The 15,963-nt window shown below is 48.2% G+C and overlaps 3 protein-coding genes across 3 annotated transcripts; 1 reads left to right on the forward strand and 2 right to left on the reverse strand.

The window, feature by feature from the left end:
- Positions 1-3,113: 3,113 nt before the first annotated feature.
- On the forward strand, positions 3,114-4,086 carry LOC136541466 (probable glutathione S-transferase GSTU6). Its single transcript, XM_066533367.1, has 2 exons — positions 3,114-3,473; positions 3,571-4,086. The coding sequence occupies exons 1-2, from the start codon at positions 3,156-3,158 to the stop codon at positions 3,961-3,963; spliced, it is 711 nt and encodes a 236-aa protein (XP_066389464.1). The 5' UTR covers positions 3,114-3,155; the 3' UTR covers positions 3,964-4,086.
- Positions 4,087-6,248: 2,162 nt separating this feature from the next.
- LOC136541504 (probable glutathione S-transferase GSTU6) lies at positions 6,249-7,228 on the reverse strand. Its single transcript, XM_066533422.1, has 2 exons — positions 6,829-7,228; positions 6,249-6,720 (listed from the first exon to the last, which is right to left on the reverse strand). The coding sequence occupies exons 1-2, from the start codon at positions 7,165-7,167 to the stop codon at positions 6,355-6,357; spliced, it is 705 nt and encodes a 234-aa protein (XP_066389519.1). The 5' UTR covers positions 7,168-7,228; the 3' UTR covers positions 6,249-6,354.
- A 5,968-nt stretch (positions 7,229-13,196) lies between these two features.
- LOC136541521 (probable glutathione S-transferase GSTU6) lies at positions 13,197-14,023 on the reverse strand. The gene is made up of 2 exons (XM_066533458.1): positions 13,694-14,023; positions 13,197-13,580 (listed from the first exon to the last, which is right to left on the reverse strand). Exons 1-2 carry the CDS (start codon positions 14,021-14,023, stop codon positions 13,197-13,199), a joined length of 714 nt encoding a protein of 237 aa, XP_066389555.1.
- Positions 14,024-15,963: the final 1,940 nt, after the last annotated feature.

The raw sequence follows: 15,963 nt of genomic DNA on the forward strand, positions 1-15,963 counted from the left end.
CTTGATCATCACCATGGCATCATCATCATCATGCTATGATCTTCATTTGCTTCACCACTTGGAGTGTGCTACCTATCTCATAATCACTTGATAAACTAGATTAGCACTTAGGGTTTCATCAATTCACCAAAACCAAACTAGAGCTTTTAGTTCTAACCAGGGGTACCTAAATAAGCCCGATCGATCTACGTTGCAGGCGACCCACAACCTATGGCCGATTGGAGACCTAGCCAGCTTGCTTCGCACGTGCGCCGCCGTGCGTCCCGCGCGCTTGAAAGCTCTAGTTTAGTTTTGGTGAATTGATGAAATCCTAGGTGCTAACCTTTGGCTCTAAAGTGTATATGAGATAGGTTAGTACCAATCCAAGTGGTGGAGCAATTGAAGTCCAAGGTGATGGTGTTGGACATGTGATGATGATCAAGCTTCGGACTTGGAAAAGAAGAAAGAGAAAAACAAAATGGGCTCAAGGGAAAGGTGATATCCATAGGGCCATTTTGTTTTGGTGATCAAGACACTTAATGAGTGTGATCACATTTAGGATAGATAGCCATACTATTAAGGGGGGTGAAACTTGTCGTGAAATACGGTTATCAAAGTGCCGCTAGATGTTCTAACTCATTGCATATGCATTTAGATTCTAGTGAGTGCTAACACCCTTAAAATGCTTGTGAAAATATGCTAACACACATGCACAAGGTGATACACTTGGTGGTTGGCACATTTGAGCAAGGGTGGAGAAGTTGGAGATCAAAAGGAGGAGTTTTTGATCGACCGAACTCTGGCCACGTAGTGATCGGATGCTGGTCTTGTGAGTCCGGTCATCAAGGCAGAGAAGGGCGCGGCGTCGTTCTATGACTGGATGCTAGCACGAGGAGAGGACCGGATGTGCAGGCCCTGCGTCCAGTCAGAGGTGACATACGCTGACGTAAGCGTATTACGCGAGGACAGAAGGGACCGGACTATGCCTACGTCTGGTCATGGTGGAGCGGACGCGCCCAGTTGTGTTTTTGTGGCTCTAGAACCTTACTGGAACTGATCTGATGCTGGTCGGGGTGCATCAGGTGTTCAAGCAGCGTGTCCAGTCTTGTGCTTCGGGGGCACGGGGCGCGTGCCTAACCTGACACGGCAACGGCACATCCTGTCGTCGCGGGAGTGCGTCTAGTCGCCACTTAAGTGATGTGCGAGCGGCAGAGAGCCATTGGGATCGCGCGGCTGACATTCAAGTAGGGGACGCGTGGCAGAAATCCAACGACCGGACGCTGGTGAGCGTGCATCCGGTCAGATCAACTGGTGCGTCCGGTCGCCCCTAAATCTGCCCAGTCTGGGCGCCAACGCCTCTATTCGTTGGGGCTCCCTATTTAAGGCATGTGGCTGGCTCTTGCTCACTCTCTTGGCCATTTTTATTGAGAATGCACCCTAGTGAGCCTAGCCATTCCTCTCTCACTTATCTTACTTGATTGATTCATCATTTGGTGAGATTGGAGAGCATCCAAGTGCATTTCTTTGAGTGATTGCATCTAGAGGCACTTGGTAATCGTATTTTGCTATGGATTTCGCTTGTTACTCTTGGTGGTTGCCGCCACCTAGATGGCTTGGTGCAGCGAGGATCGTCGAGCGGAGGAAGGTGATTGTCTCCGACTCTGATCGTGGTGATTGTGAGGGGTTCTTTACCTTTCCCTGGTAGAGAGCCAAAAGGTAATCTAGTGGATTGCTCGTAGCTTGTGGATCCCCATCTTGTGTTGGTTGTGCGGCACCCGATTGCGGGTTAGGCATGTGATGCCTATTAGCGCGTGAACCTCTAAGTGGGTGAATCGCTACAATGAGGACGTAGCTTACTGGCAAGCAAGTGAACCTCGGGGATAAATCATTGTATCATCATTGTCTCCGGGATTCTCTTGTGATTGATTGTATATCTCTTGCCATGGTGGTATAACGCACTACCTCACTTGTGTATTTACATTCCTAGTATAGCTAATCTCTTTAGTGTAACTAGTTTTGAGAGCTAGCTTGTGTCTTGTCTAGTTTGGTTAGTGAGGCTCTTTAGTTAGTCTTTGAGAGCTCACTAACTTAGAAAGTAGTGACTTAGCCTCTTGTGTGAAATAGAGATCATAGCAACTAGAATTGTGAATAGGAGGCTTGCATTTTGAGTAGGCCAGCACAATACTTGCTTCGTCTCATAATTGTCTAACCACTTGGCTTAAGTGTTGTTGTAGAAATTTTTAATAATCTATTCACCCCTCTCTAGCCATTAGGACCTTTCAGCGCCGCGCGCCGCCGCCAGCCCCGTGTGTGTGCCCCCCACGCGCAATATATCTAGGCTATAGTTGCTAGCTAGCTAGCTAGGTCGATAGGGAATCGAAATAGCTAGAGCTCATCGACCCCGATCCAGTGAGCAGCAGTACACCCAATTAACCGCGCGAGAGATCGCGAGTCGGTTTCTTTTTTAGGGATGATATCGTCTAGCACGAGAGAGCCGTCTTTGATATGACATTGACGACTGATATCCCACACCGTCACCGATGTTTTTCAGAAAAAGACGGGCTAAAACCGAAACCGTCTCTGACTTACTAGCCGTCTCTGATATGTATTTTAGAGCAGACGGGTAATGAAAAGAATGCGTCTCAGAATCATAAACCATCTCTGATCTAATTTATCGAATAGACGGGCCTCGACAACACATGTCGCTAATACCTTAGAGACGGCTTACGTGAAGACACGTCTCCAATATTGTGTTATCACAGTTGGGTATTAGGATGTGCGGCTGCGGACTAATATTTCAGAGACGGCTCTTTATATCACCCGTCTGTAGTATTTTTTTTATGACGGTTGCAGACCAGCGTCTCTAGTGGACGTGTGTCTTTGTTGTTTTCTGGCGTAGTGTTGTTCGGTGACCCCAGCATGGTCGTCAGTCAATCACATAACAGCCACGCCTTGTTCATCCTAAGAAAAGTAACCATCCCCTTTGGATTCGTTTTCGAAAAGTAGTGCTGCAATGTTCTTTCTTAATTTGACCACGATGCTCCCCTGTCCTTTTCGGGGTACAGCTCTGACCTATGCGTCATGCGTGACGCCTATATAGGACTAGCTAGTTAGTATTAGTACTACAAGCCAAGAGCCAGTAGAGCAGTAGAGGAAAATATCGAGAGAAGAAGACAATGGCGGGCAAGGAGGATCTTAAGCTCCTCGGCCTGCCGCTGAGCCCGTTCGTGGTCAGCGTGCGCATGGCGCTGAACATGAAAGGAGTGAGTTACGAGTACGTCGACGAGGACCTAAACAACAAGAGTGAGCTCCTGCTCAAGTCCAACCCGGTGCACAAGAAGGTGCCCGTGCTCATCCACAACGGCAAGCCCATCTGCGAGTCACTCGTCATCCTGCAGTATGTCGACGAGCTGTTCGCCGGCCGGTCAATCCTCCCAACCGACCCCTACGAGCGCGCCACCGCTCGCTTCTGGGCAGCCTTCGCCGGCGACAAGGTATAAGCATGCATGCACTCACGCACGCGCGTTTAACTACTTCTCTGTTCTCTAGCTACAATCGTACGTGAACACACCGTGCGTGCGTTTCTCGCAGCTGTTCCCGGCGTGGTACGGCGTGGTGACGGCCCAGGCGGAGGAGGAGAGGGCGGAGAAGGTGAAGGAGACGCTTGCCGCGATCGAGCACATGGAAGTGGCCTTTGCCAAGTGCTCCGGCGGCAACGCCTTCTTCGGCGGCGACTCCATTGGCTACGTCGACGTCGTGCTCGGCTCCTTCTTGTTCTGGTTCGAGGCGGTGCGCAGGGTTGACGGCCTGGAGATCATTAACGCGAGCAAGACTCCGCTCTTGGCTGCGTGGGCGGAGAGGTTTGGAGGGAGTGTAGAAGCAAAGGAGGCGGTGCCGGTAACCAAGGCGGACTTGGCAGTACAGTATATCAGTAAGTTTCGTGCCCCTGCCGCCGCCGCTGCGAAGTTAGCGAGTTCAGAATGAGTTCAGGCTGTAATGTTCAAAGGTGCTAGCTATGATCCAATAATATGCTTGGGTGGACTTTGTCATCTGATTATGTGGTTCCAGTCGTCTGCTCTGCAATAAATATGATTATTTTGGTGTGAACTTCCTCAGAGCTCTGAAATAACTGCATATCTTCTTTTTCGAGAAATCAGTTTTTAAGGCTGGTTTCGATGAAGTAGAGAAACGAATGTTCTTACAAGATTTCTTATCGTATCACTGCCACAGAACACATTTTCAGAGGTAATTAAAACTCAATATCAGGGGCCCGCCTCTACTTCGTGGTCACTTTTTTTTTATCAGACTTCGTGGTCACTGTTAATCGCAAACAAAAGAGATGGCAGTTCATGCCCACCTATGTAAATCCAGGCAGAAAAACAAAAAAAAGCCCGTCGACAGTGAGCCCATCGCGAGCCTGGTGAGCACAGCAAGCCTGTCAGGAGGCCCACTGATGTCGAACCCACTAAAGCTCTTCCTGTTGGAGACAACCTCGGACACCAGCCTCACACTTCATATTCGTCAAACCCGCCATGTAGATCTCATCAGCGACTTTAATACTACTCGAATTGAATCCACTACAGGGAGCAAATCGAATTGAATGAGAGAGTGGGAGGATAGACTCATCGGAAACAAGGCCGGTAGGGATGAGGTGGGTGTGGGTGATGTCAATGAGGGCGAGCAAGACAGCACTCAAGTAGGCTCTAGTGGTGGACCCAAATCCATTACATCTGAGTGCAGAGGAGGGACGGATCCAAAGCCATCGCCACCTGATCTCGTTGAGAGGAGGAAGGGGATATTTTCATCCATGCTAGATCTCATCGTGGTGGATGGGGATCTCGCCATGTCTAGACGAATTGGAGAGGAGGTGGGCACCGTCAACGTCGAAGAGGATGTAGAGGTTGTCGTTGGTAGAGACAGATATCCGTTGCCACTCCATTAGCCCCGCAGAGGCCGCCACTAGGCCCTCGACCATAATGCCGCTGTCAGGCCCTCGATCGCGCCGCCGTCGCCAAGCCCTTGCCTGGCATGCCGCCTCGACTGCGATGCTAGAGATGAGAGAGCCGAGGAGAAAGAGGAGCGAGAGGGTGAGACAGATGGTTAAGGAAAAAATGAGTGTCCCACATGTATATGAACCATAGTGATGGGCTAGTGGACTTCGACTTTTAGAGGCAAATCTGTTTAGTTTTGTAGAGATGGTTCTAAAATAAAAGCAACTGCCTCTGAAGTTATCTAGGTATTTTAGGAGACATAGATGGTTTTCAAATGCATCTATTGTAAATAAATGGGACTATCTCTTAAAATTATTTTTTCAGTGGTTCCAACCATGCGCTTTTGTTGCTGTTTAGTGGCTTTAGGCCCTGTTTGGGACAACTTATCTACACCACGCTTCGAATTGAAGTTTGCTTTATCTCACCACTGATTTCCAAAATAATCACAGGGAGAAAAGGCTTCTTGTTTGGCACGCCCAATTCTAGGGAGAAGAACCACCATTGCAGCAGTGAAGAGGAGGTAGAGGGGGGCATCGCCGTGCCTCCCTACTCTGGCTCCGGCGCGGAGGAGGAAGAGGGTGCGTGTGCGGCGATGAACCCTCGCCAGCTCACCCGGATCTGCGTAGAAGGGGCGAGGGTTGCCGTCTCCCAATTCGCCACGACGAAGCAGAACAAAGGAAGGGGCACACCGAGAAGGAGGAGGAAGATGCCTCCCTACTTGGTCGCTAGTGAGGAGGCATGCGCACGACAACCCCTCAACCGGATCTCGGCTGGGAGGTGCTTCTCACCCAGATCTTAACCAATGAGGAGGTAGGGGCGACGGTTGACCAAGAGGAGGCAGCGGAGGGTCCGACAACGCGACGTGACAAGGATGGAGGGAGCAGAGCAAGGGAGCACGGCCGCCAGCAGACACGAGGCCGGCACGGATGGCGAGAATGAAGGAAGGAGAGGCGGTCGGAGGCGGACATTAGGAGGGCGACGCAGGCAGAGGGAGAAGCTGCAGTGATTTTTCCCACTGCTCTCTCCCTGCAGCTTCTGCGTTCACGTGCAATTAGCGTTGTGGAGAGAATCACAGGGAGAGAGACCGGCATCAAACGTGGCATTTGGGGGACTCGGGCAGCATTTTTTTTTACCAGAATCCGGCTAGAATCTGTCCAAACAGGCCTTTATCCTAGGCATGTGAGGTAGGCCATCGAACTATAGATCGGCTCTAGAACATTTCATCATAAATGTATGTACCTGTCAAATCGACATTGCAGAGCTGACGAAAGAGAAATTTTGCGGCATCTTTATTTACCACAAAAGCAATCGCTTGCTTTTCAATTGAAATGTCGGAAGACATGCATGTTTCATGCAGGCAGGTAGATGGCCCAAGGCCCAGCACCTATGGTAGTCCATGGCGAGCTCGCCTCATCTTGTTATACTCCAGCAGCCTCTGCACGTCAGGTATCACCTCCCTGACGCCGTCGAGCGCGGCGAACCGGTCCGCCCACGCCGCCAGGAGCGGCGTCTTGGCGGGGTCGATAACCCTCACGCCGCACATCCTCTGGGACGCGCGCAGCCACCCGAGGAAGCCGCCTAGCACGACGTCCACGAGGCCGGCAGCATCCCCGCCGAAGAACGCCTTGCCCCCGGAGCACTCCTCGAACGCCTGCTCAAACTTCTCCAGGACGGCCACGACCTGCCTCGCCGCCTCGAGTCTGTCTTCGCTCGTCCTGCCGATGTATACGGGTATCCAGGTGGTGAAGAGCTGCAATGCAAGCCGCGCACAGCTACCGGGGTTAGTCAATCAGTACCAAATCTGAGTTAGTTGATTTGCAATTGCAATTTCAGGGCAAGTGGATGGAAGACGCGGTACCTTGTCATCGACGTAGGAGGCCCAGAAGCGAGCGACGGCGCGGCGGTACGGGTCGGCGGGGAGGAGGCGGGGGCCGCTGGTCGGGAAGGCCTCGTCGACATACTCCACGATGACCCGGGACTCGCAGACGGGCCTGCCGTCGTGGAGGAGCACAGGCACCTTCCTGTGCACGGGGTTGGAGGCGAGGAGGAGCTCGCTCTTGCTGTTGAGGTCGTCCTCGACGTAACTGTAGGAGAGGCCCTTGAGGTTGAGCGCGACGCGGGCCCTGATAACGAACGGGCTCGACCACACGCCGAGCAGCTTCAGCTCCTGGTCTTTGTCCGCGTCTCGTCCAGCCATTGGTTTTGCTGGTGAGTGACAGAGTATTCTGGTGTTCCTTTGAACTTTGGAGGAGTATTCCTTCCGTTCTGCGAACGTCAGAATTCGGTTAATTTATTATCGTGTGATCTGATTTGGAACGTCAGGAAGTCAGGATTGTGTCCATGTGACCATGTGCGTGGTTCAGACGTTCACTGTTCGTGTTCGTCATCCATGACGTGCACTCGTTTAGAAAAAAGGCAACAGATACTGTAAACTTTTAGACTTTGAATAACAGCGAATTCTTACTATTTTTAGCTGAATTCTTTATTATACTAGATAAATGTCCCTGCGTTGTACGGGAGCACAGCTTTTCTCGTTGACACCTACAAACGGCGTAACAGCAATGGATTTGCAGAAAATAATAAAAATCGTATCGACACGGATGCATGGAGCCGTTCTTCGTATCGGAACCGGATAGAACATAGACGCATAAGCTCTAAGTAGAGGATAATTCGTATTGGACGCCAACGCGTGAGCAAGGATCTCATAGACTTGATATCGTTGGGTGACCATGCGTTTATTTTTCTATTCCCATATTCTAGTGGAGATCGATGGCGTTTTCTTTCCTGTTTCCATATTCTGTTTCCGTATTTCACGGGACGGAGGAAACCAATAATCCAAGATGGACCCGATCAAGTGTTAGACAGCCGCGCGCGGAAAGATGCCTTGGATGAAAGCCTTTCCTATTTTTTTTTGTGTGTATAAATGAGTACCAGATTGTTTAAATTAACCAGGTCGCATTAGATGTTAAATAGATCAACAAGTTGAACTCATGCCAAATCTACATATGTCCCTCTGTCTATATGTGTATATATAATATATGCATTTATACATATATTATTGGGAATATGTTAAAAGAAAAAAGGAGAAGGAAGACAAGTATACATATATTATATGGATTACAAATATGTGTTATTAAAGAACAAAAAAGGAAAAGAAAGATAAAAAAAACTCACGCACGCAAGCACGCCCGTGCAGCACTGCGGGCTCCGACGATGGAATGAGCTTCTGTATTATTTTGGGTTATGTTTGTTTGCCTGGACGTGTCCGGCCTACATGGACCAGCCCAGCCATGGTAGGCAGGGGCAGGCCCAACAGGTGCAACATGGCCTTGTTTGGTCATTCTTCTCAACTGGGCAAGGTTTCAGGCGGACTGTGTTTGTTTGCCTAAGTCGGGTGACAGTGGCTTCAACTACCACCCAACTGTCAAGTTGGGATGGTGTTTGTTGCATGGACAGCCCGCCCATGCACCAGAGGCAACATAATTGCACACAATGAAGGCATAGAGCAAATAATCCAATAGCACATGTTTAGAAAAGTTACACTGAGATTACAACTTCACAAAGCACAGTTTAGTAATGCTAAATTAACTAATAAAAGCAATAACCACTACTAACTAATGTTGCACTTGTTCAGCTTCATCCACACGACACAAACCACGCACAAAGGAAGATAATGCGTACAATTTTGTAACTCATAGAAGTGCTTGTTGCTGCAGTTTCTATAGTAGCAGCAGATGTAGAAGGTTTAGAAGAAGGAATTGAGTTGATAGTTGAGTTGAAATCAGCAATTGCTTGCTCATATGAACTGTACTTGCGATGCACAGCTCCTTTGTATCCCAATACTTCCTCACTGCATTTAGCCCAGCTTGTGTACACACCTAGGTTCCTGCCTTTGAAAACAACATACCAGGCACACATTGGGTCTGCAGTTAAAAGCATTATAGCCTCGGTGATTAGATTGAAGTATACACCATAGTAGGGCATTCCATTTGTATCACATCACAGGTTGTATAGTTAAATGCCTCAGTCAAAGAGACATCACAGGAAGTAGAGTAGAAATGCCTCAGCTCAAAGGAAAAAAACAGTTTCGTTGCATGAGGTTGCTAAACTGGTCCTCTATTTGGTTGACTTCAAATTGCAGACCTGAAAAGCAAGCTGTTGAAACACAATGTATAACATAATAGCAGAGAACAACAGATTTGCAACATCAATACATAGTCTCAACTGGTGTCCACAAAGAAAATATTACACAAGTCCAACAATGCAACATTAGTTCCATATAAGGCAGCCTTAATTTATTACAGATTACCAGAACATGAAATGCACAGCTAAGTCCTAGAAGCCCCCCTAGATTCCCACATGGCATCAGAGATTGCATCCCTAACTAATGCCATGGTAGGCACCTCTTGTGTCTGCAAAGCATTGATAGGTGGACCAGTGGAAGAAGAAGAAGAAGCAGGGTTTGCAACCCACTCTGCTTCAGTCGGGACCAGTGGATCAACCCCAAATCCTAGGATCCAATTGTGTAAGATGCAGCAGGCCTGAACTAGCTTCACTTGTGTCTTGTATTTATGAAATGGCTTGTTATCTAGGATTCAAAAGCGGTTCTTCAAAGCACCAAAGGCCCTCTCAATGGTCACTCTAAGGGAGCTTTGCCTCAGGTTGTACAGCTCCTTGGCATTAGTAGGGTTATGCCTAGGACCATATTCAGACAAGTGGTACCTCACAACCTTGTAAGGAGGCAAGAACCCAGGTCTACAAACATAACCATCATCCACTAGATAGAATTTCCCTATAAGGCAATGGTGGATTGGCTTACAAGACAAAACATAAAGGTTTAAGAACAATTAGGCTATGGGTAATGATGTTACCTTTACGAACACTCAGACCCCCGTCTCTCTCTATGGCATCAGCTAACCAATGCATCATGAGCAAAACCCTCCCACCCAGAAAGAACATATGTGAACTTGAGATCAAAATCAACAGCTGCCATCACATTTTGTGTATAGTTGTTTTTCCTACCCCTGAAGGGCCCCTGCATGTGCCTAGGCACCCTTGCCAACACATGGGTGCCATCAAATGCACCTATACAGTCATATGAGTAATGATCAAACATAAGTACTCTTATGGAAATAAGACCCTAAACCCAATATAATGGAACCTAGGTAGACAACAGTTACCTTGAAAAAAGGGTTCCACCTGTGACTACCCAAGATTTTGGGATGTGTTGAACCAGTTGGTGGTTTGATCAGGTCAGCCCTTAGTTCCCCAACAATATATAGAACCTGGTGGAAGTGTCTGCTAACTGTCTCTATAGATCTTCTAAAGCTCTAATGGACAACTCTAAACCTCTTATTGTGTCCAACCACATGGAGAAACATGGCTACTTGTCCCTCAACTGAGGAATTTATTGTGTCTAGAACTAAACCCCTCTGCCTAAACAAGTTTCACAGTGTAAAAAAAGGTGCTCTACGCATCCTAAGTATGGATATGCACTCAACATTAGTTGAGTTGTAAATGAGAGAAAGGTTCTTCTCCCTGTGCTCATCTGCTTCTAACCTAGGGCCATAACAAATGGGCTTATCCTCCTCTCTACGTCTTTTTAGTTTGAATGAAACAAGGGCAACCATGACAACTACCATGGCAGCAGCCTGTGAAGCCATGGCAGATCTCCTCTGCTGCAAATCCATCTACATGCATGAATGAAAGTTTGATTTCAGGTTAAGGCATGCCTTGCTGGCCTCTAAATGCACAACATTACAGACATAAAAAGGAACTAGTGGACAAGGCTTCATGGCCTCGGCTGCAATGTGCCTAGCACAACCACCCAGAGGCTCCACCTCAACATCATCGATCGAATAAACCAGCAACAGTCGGATCCCAATCTCAAACCATGTGAAACAGTAAACCCTAACTCAGATGTATCATCACAGTGGAACAAAAACATGGAAATATCATGGATTGGAACCAAGAACTTACAGATCTGCCATGAGGCAACCATAAATCCGAGAAAAACAACACTATGAGCATGTAGACCACCGAAATCGGGTCACGTGTAGGCACTTCACATCGCTCTAAGCACTTTGACCACCGAAATCAGGTCAAAGGTAAGCAACATTTCAAGATTTCACCTTGCTTTAGGGACAGAGAGGAAGCAACCACGAAAGAAGCCGACGGCTTGGGGAGGAGGAAGCCGATTCGGAGAGGAAGGAGGCGACAACTTGGGAGGATGAAGTAGCGTCCACCACAGGCCCACGTCCAGGCAAACAAACACAGCAACCAGCAGCACCCGCTCGTCTCGAGGAAGAAGAAGAAGACGACGAACAACAACACCCGTGCGTTGGCGAGACAGAGAGAAGCAACCGACGCGAGCCACGCGATGCCCATCTACAACCTCGCCGCCACCACGCACTACCAGACGAGGGAGGATGAGGCAAGCGCACCAAGGAGAGGGGAGAGTAAGAGGGAGTGAGGAGCGTAGAGGAGGAAGAGGAAGAGTGAGCGGCGGCCATGGTTATAAGAGAGGTGAACCCTAGCGGGGAGGAGGGAGGAAATTTCAGCATAGCATGCGAGACAGGAGCGTCAACCCGCCAACGGCCAAAAGGAGCCTGCGAGAGGCCAAAATGAGCCACGCTCGCGAGAAATGAAGGGGAGGGGCGTTTCCCGAGTGCCTGGCTCCCAGCTGCTTTAAGCAGCATGCTGGCCAGGCCCAAAACGTGTCCCGTCAAACAAATAAAGCCCCCTACAGCTGCTGGGCCTGCATCTAGCCCTCGTTCATGCAAACAAACACGCCCTTGATCTTCCGTATTCTTCCGTATCGTAGACGTAGATGGACCCACATAGACAGGTTGGCGCGCGCACCAAGACGTGTTGGACGAACTTTCGACGTTTTTAAGTGTAGAGATATACTATTAGTAGTAATTATAAAATAAGTTTTTTTGAAAAATAATTCCAACTTAGGAAATCCACATATATAACTCATAATTCTAAATAGCTCGATATAGCTTTTTTAAGAATAGCAAATTGTTCCATTATTTTATTTAAGGACACTTTTAGCTCTACAAAAATGCTGTTATTTGGCCAGCTGTCAAAATTTTTTAGTATTGCTAACCCTGGCAAAGAAAAATATTCCTTTTCTTACTTTAGATGACTATAGTCACCTTATCACTGTGCTCTTTACTTAACACAAATGATGTAATGAACCAATAAAATTATTAAGTTATTTATTGTTGAATGCTGAATGAATACAAATGTTGATTATATTCATGAGTACGTTAATTGATTGAATGATTGAAGTAATGAATATGCAGATATATATGTTTGCCTAGAGCGGTGAATATGTATGTGAGTATTTGTATTCATGAATTTTTCTTGTTTCCATATATTTGTGCATAATTGGTTGAGAATTTCTATGTTTTATTTAAAACCATTAAATGAAATAATTTTCTACTATGTACGTGTTTGGTTTAGATTTTGCAAAGCGCTTCTGCTACAAAAAAAAAAAAAAAAAACAGAACGCCAACTAAACGAGTGACACGTGAAGCCGCTATTCAGAAGCAACTATTTCCATGTATTACAATTTCTGCAGTACCTTGGATCTTACTTTCAACATTCTAATTTTTCAAATAGGTGGAAATAGAGATATTTTATAGTTGTTTCAAAGAAGATAAAGAGAAGTGATAAATTTCATAGTTGTTTCAAACAAACAGCTTATAGCTTTTTCACTGCACATAGTTCACAATAGCTTTTCCACCACATATAACTCGTAGTAGCTTTTTCACAGCTCATAGGTAAACCAAACATACCATATACCTCGCTATAGCATTTTATGATTTTGTAAGAAACCACCGCTAAATAGCTTAGACCGCTATTTAAAACCTTTAATTTTTTTTAGAAACATCTATTCTAAAATGTTTCCGCCATTTTTAGCTTTTTATAGTCTTTAGCATTTCCAATAGAAACTCCAAACAGGACTTTAATTAACTCTACTTTCGAGGACTACATTTCTATTGAAACCTACACACCAAAAAAGCATAGAAAGGCGAAGGACCAAGGACGTATACTCGATCATTACCTAACACACTAACAAGTAACCACACAAGTCGCACTCTTGCTATGTATCGCACGTGCAACAACATCGCGCACCAAAGAGGAACAGGAGCACTCAATCGATAATATCGCACGGCCACCTCGCAAACCTTCATCGAGCTTAGGAACCGCGTAGGTTCAGTTATTCGGCGCCAGAGCGGCTGCCGCCGCGCCCCGCCTCATCATGGCGTGCTTGATCACCCTGCCGAAGTCCGGCAGGGCCGTCTTGGCCGCGTCAAGCGAGGCGAAGCGCTCGGCCCAGGCCGCCAGGAGCGGGGTCCTGGCGGCGTCGAGGAACTTGACGCCGAGCAGTACCTCGGACGCGCGCACCCACACGAGGAGGCCGCCCAGCGCGACGTCCACGTACCCGACGCTGTCGCCGCCGAAGAAGGGCTTCCCCTTGGAGCACTGCGCCAGTGCGCCCTCCAAGGTCGCCACCGCCGCGAGCATCTGCTTCACCCCCTCGCCCATCTCCGCTCGTGTCCTGGTGCCGTCAAGCATCTTGAACCAGGGCTCCACCAGCTGCACGCACACGCAAACAAAACGTCATCATCAGCTCAATCTGCAGCGTGAACCACGAGCAATACAATATGCATATATCACGCAGGACGGCAGCAGGACGACGCAAAGGTAACCTTGGTCTCGATGAAGGCGACCCAGAACCGAGCGATGGCACGTTCGTAGAGGTCAGAGGGGAGGAGCGGCGGTCGTCCAGCGTCGGCGAATGCCTCCTCAATGTAGTCGACGATGACCATGGACTCGCACAGGGCCTTGCCCTTGTGAAATAGCACGGGGACCTTCTTGTGGACGGGGTTGCTCTCGAGGAGGAGCTGGCTCTTGTTGGTGAGGTCCTCCTCCACGTACTCGTAGCTCAGGCCCTTGAGGTGGAGCGCGAGCTTCACTCTAGATCCGAAAGGACTGAACCAAGTGCTCAGAAGCTTCATCTCGTCTCCTCCATCGGCCATTTCCTTAGCTTACAACGTCTTGAGTCTTGTTTAATTTTTGCTGTTGATGTGTTTGTTTCCTCGCCGTGTGATGTGATGTGATTCGGGCGACGTTCAAGCGAATAGTGGTATATATAGAGCTTGGGCATTGGTTGCTCCGTCGTTTGAGGCTTCGAGCGACTTCTACGGACAAACGTTGTTTAGAATCTCTTATTATGCGATGCAGTAGTGGTTCGGGTGAACATAACAAAACTAGAGAAAGGTACACAAGTTCAAGTAGTCGAGTCAATACCCAGGATCAGCATGCGATCGGAAAACAAGGTTCTACTTGCCTTTCGGCGTGTCGCTCGGCTCGGCGGCTCGCAGAATGCAGGGGCAAGTAGGGCACAACGGCTCGGACGCGCACTCGGGTTTCGCAGCCAGTTTTTAACGGCGCATCCAGCACACGAGATAGGACCGCGGGGCAGAATCACACCAAGGGAGCACGTCATACCAAAAAACTGGGCCTCTTTCTACTTGTTTCGATTTTATCCCATCTATTGAACGTACGATGGACGGCCCATACAGATTTGGCCCCTTTCTCCTCGTCTCGATCCAACTATCTGACCTTTTTTTCGCATATCAACTATCTGGCTTTTGTCTCCTCCAGTCAACGCCGAATTAGACCCATGGCCCGTTACATGCGAGTACTCAACACCCATGAGTCCATGACACAATCTACCATGAAAACGGGCCATTTTGAGTCGAGTTGTGAATATCATTCAGAATCTTTATATTTTATCTCCACCTATATGCTTTACCAGGGGGCAAGGAGGCTGACCTTGTATGAAAGGGCGTTAATTACTGGTGCCCGGACGTGTGGAGCTACTCCAAAATATCGCATGCCTCAGGTCCAGCGCCGCACATGAAAAAAAGCTTGCGCCACCTATTTTCGCGCGCCCCACCGTGTGGACCCCATGCTATGTACAGTTCTACCATCGCACTCGCTCTGTTTCGCATGATCACTACGTCCGCACGTACAAACCCACGTGGGTCCCAGTCACCTATCCCCGCTTATGGATGCCGCACCGTGGAGCCTCAGGTGCCCGCACGGTGACCCACGGCGGCAGGTGGGTCCCGTTGCCGTAGGCTGGTGCAGCAGGTGAGTCCCATTGTAATATTAGCAATACCCGATCTACTTTTGCAACATCCAGATAAAACACTTGCAACATACGTCCAAAACAGTTGACACACTTGCAACATATGTCTGAAACACTTGCAAAACACCAAAAAAACTTGAAAACACATGTGTAACTATTGCAAACATATGTAAAAATCCAGATAAACATTTACAACATACGTATATAAACACTTGAAACACTTGCATATATGTGTAACATCCAGATCTACTTTTGTAATATCAAATGAAACGTTTGGAACATATACTTGAAACATACGTGTATATATAGCCATTGTAACATATGCAACATCTTAATCTACTTTTGCAACATCGATATAAAATACTTACAACATATCTTTGAAACACATGAAATATACGCTTGCAACGTGCGTTTTCAGTGCAATATGTACTTATTGCCTGGACGAACGGATGGGTAGGTGCAGTGCCCGTGGCAAGTGATCCCGCGTTGGAGAAGGCCGCTGCAGGCGGGCGGGTGCGCTGCCCGCGGGGCGGTGCCCCTACCCTGGAGAAAGGCCGCGGCGGACGGGGTGCGGTGCCAGCGGCGCGACGCTTCTGTGCTGGAGGAAGTCCACGACAGACAGGGTGTGGTGCCCGTGACAGGCGAGCGCGGTGGAAGCGAGCGTCGTGGGCAAGCCGTGCGATGAGCGGGCGAGCGGCGCGTACTGGGAAGTGCAGCGTTCGGACGGACAGATGCTCTGAGGAGAGTATTATCCTATATGGAAAAGCAAAACTCCACTAAAAATGAAAAACTTTTATGTGGCAATTGTTGAATGACAAGCTC

The sequence above is a fragment of the Miscanthus floridulus genome, chromosome 1 (assembly GCF_019320115.1).
Source record: "Miscanthus floridulus cultivar M001 chromosome 1, ASM1932011v1, whole genome shotgun sequence".
Lineage (NCBI taxonomy): Eukaryota > Viridiplantae > Streptophyta > Magnoliopsida > Poales > Poaceae > Miscanthus > Miscanthus floridulus.

Excerpts from the sequence above, each read along its gene's own strand:
- LOC136541466 (XM_066533367.1), top strand. The coding sequence starts at position 3,156 with ATGGCGGGCAAGGAGGATCTTAAGCTCCTCGGCCTGCCGCTGAGCCCG. Across the intron at positions 3,474-3,570 it reads CAGCCTTCGCCGGCGACAAG|CTGTTCCCGGCGTGGTACGG; the intron begins GTATAAGCATGC and ends CGTTTCTCGCAG.
- LOC136541504 (XM_066533422.1), bottom strand. The coding sequence starts at position 7,167 with ATGGCTGGACGAGACGCGGACAAAGACCAGGAGCTGAAGCTGCTCGGC. Across the intron at positions 6,721-6,828 it reads CCTCCTACGTCGATGACAAG|CTCTTCACCACCTGGATACC; the intron begins GTACCGCGTCTT and ends CTTGCATTGCAG.
- LOC136541521 (XM_066533458.1), bottom strand. The coding sequence starts at position 14,023 with ATGGCCGATGGAGGAGACGAGATGAAGCTTCTGAGCACTTGGTTCAGT. Across the intron at positions 13,581-13,693 it reads TCGCCTTCATCGAGACCAAG|CTGGTGGAGCCCTGGTTCAA; the intron begins GTTACCTTTGCG and ends GTGTGCGTGCAG.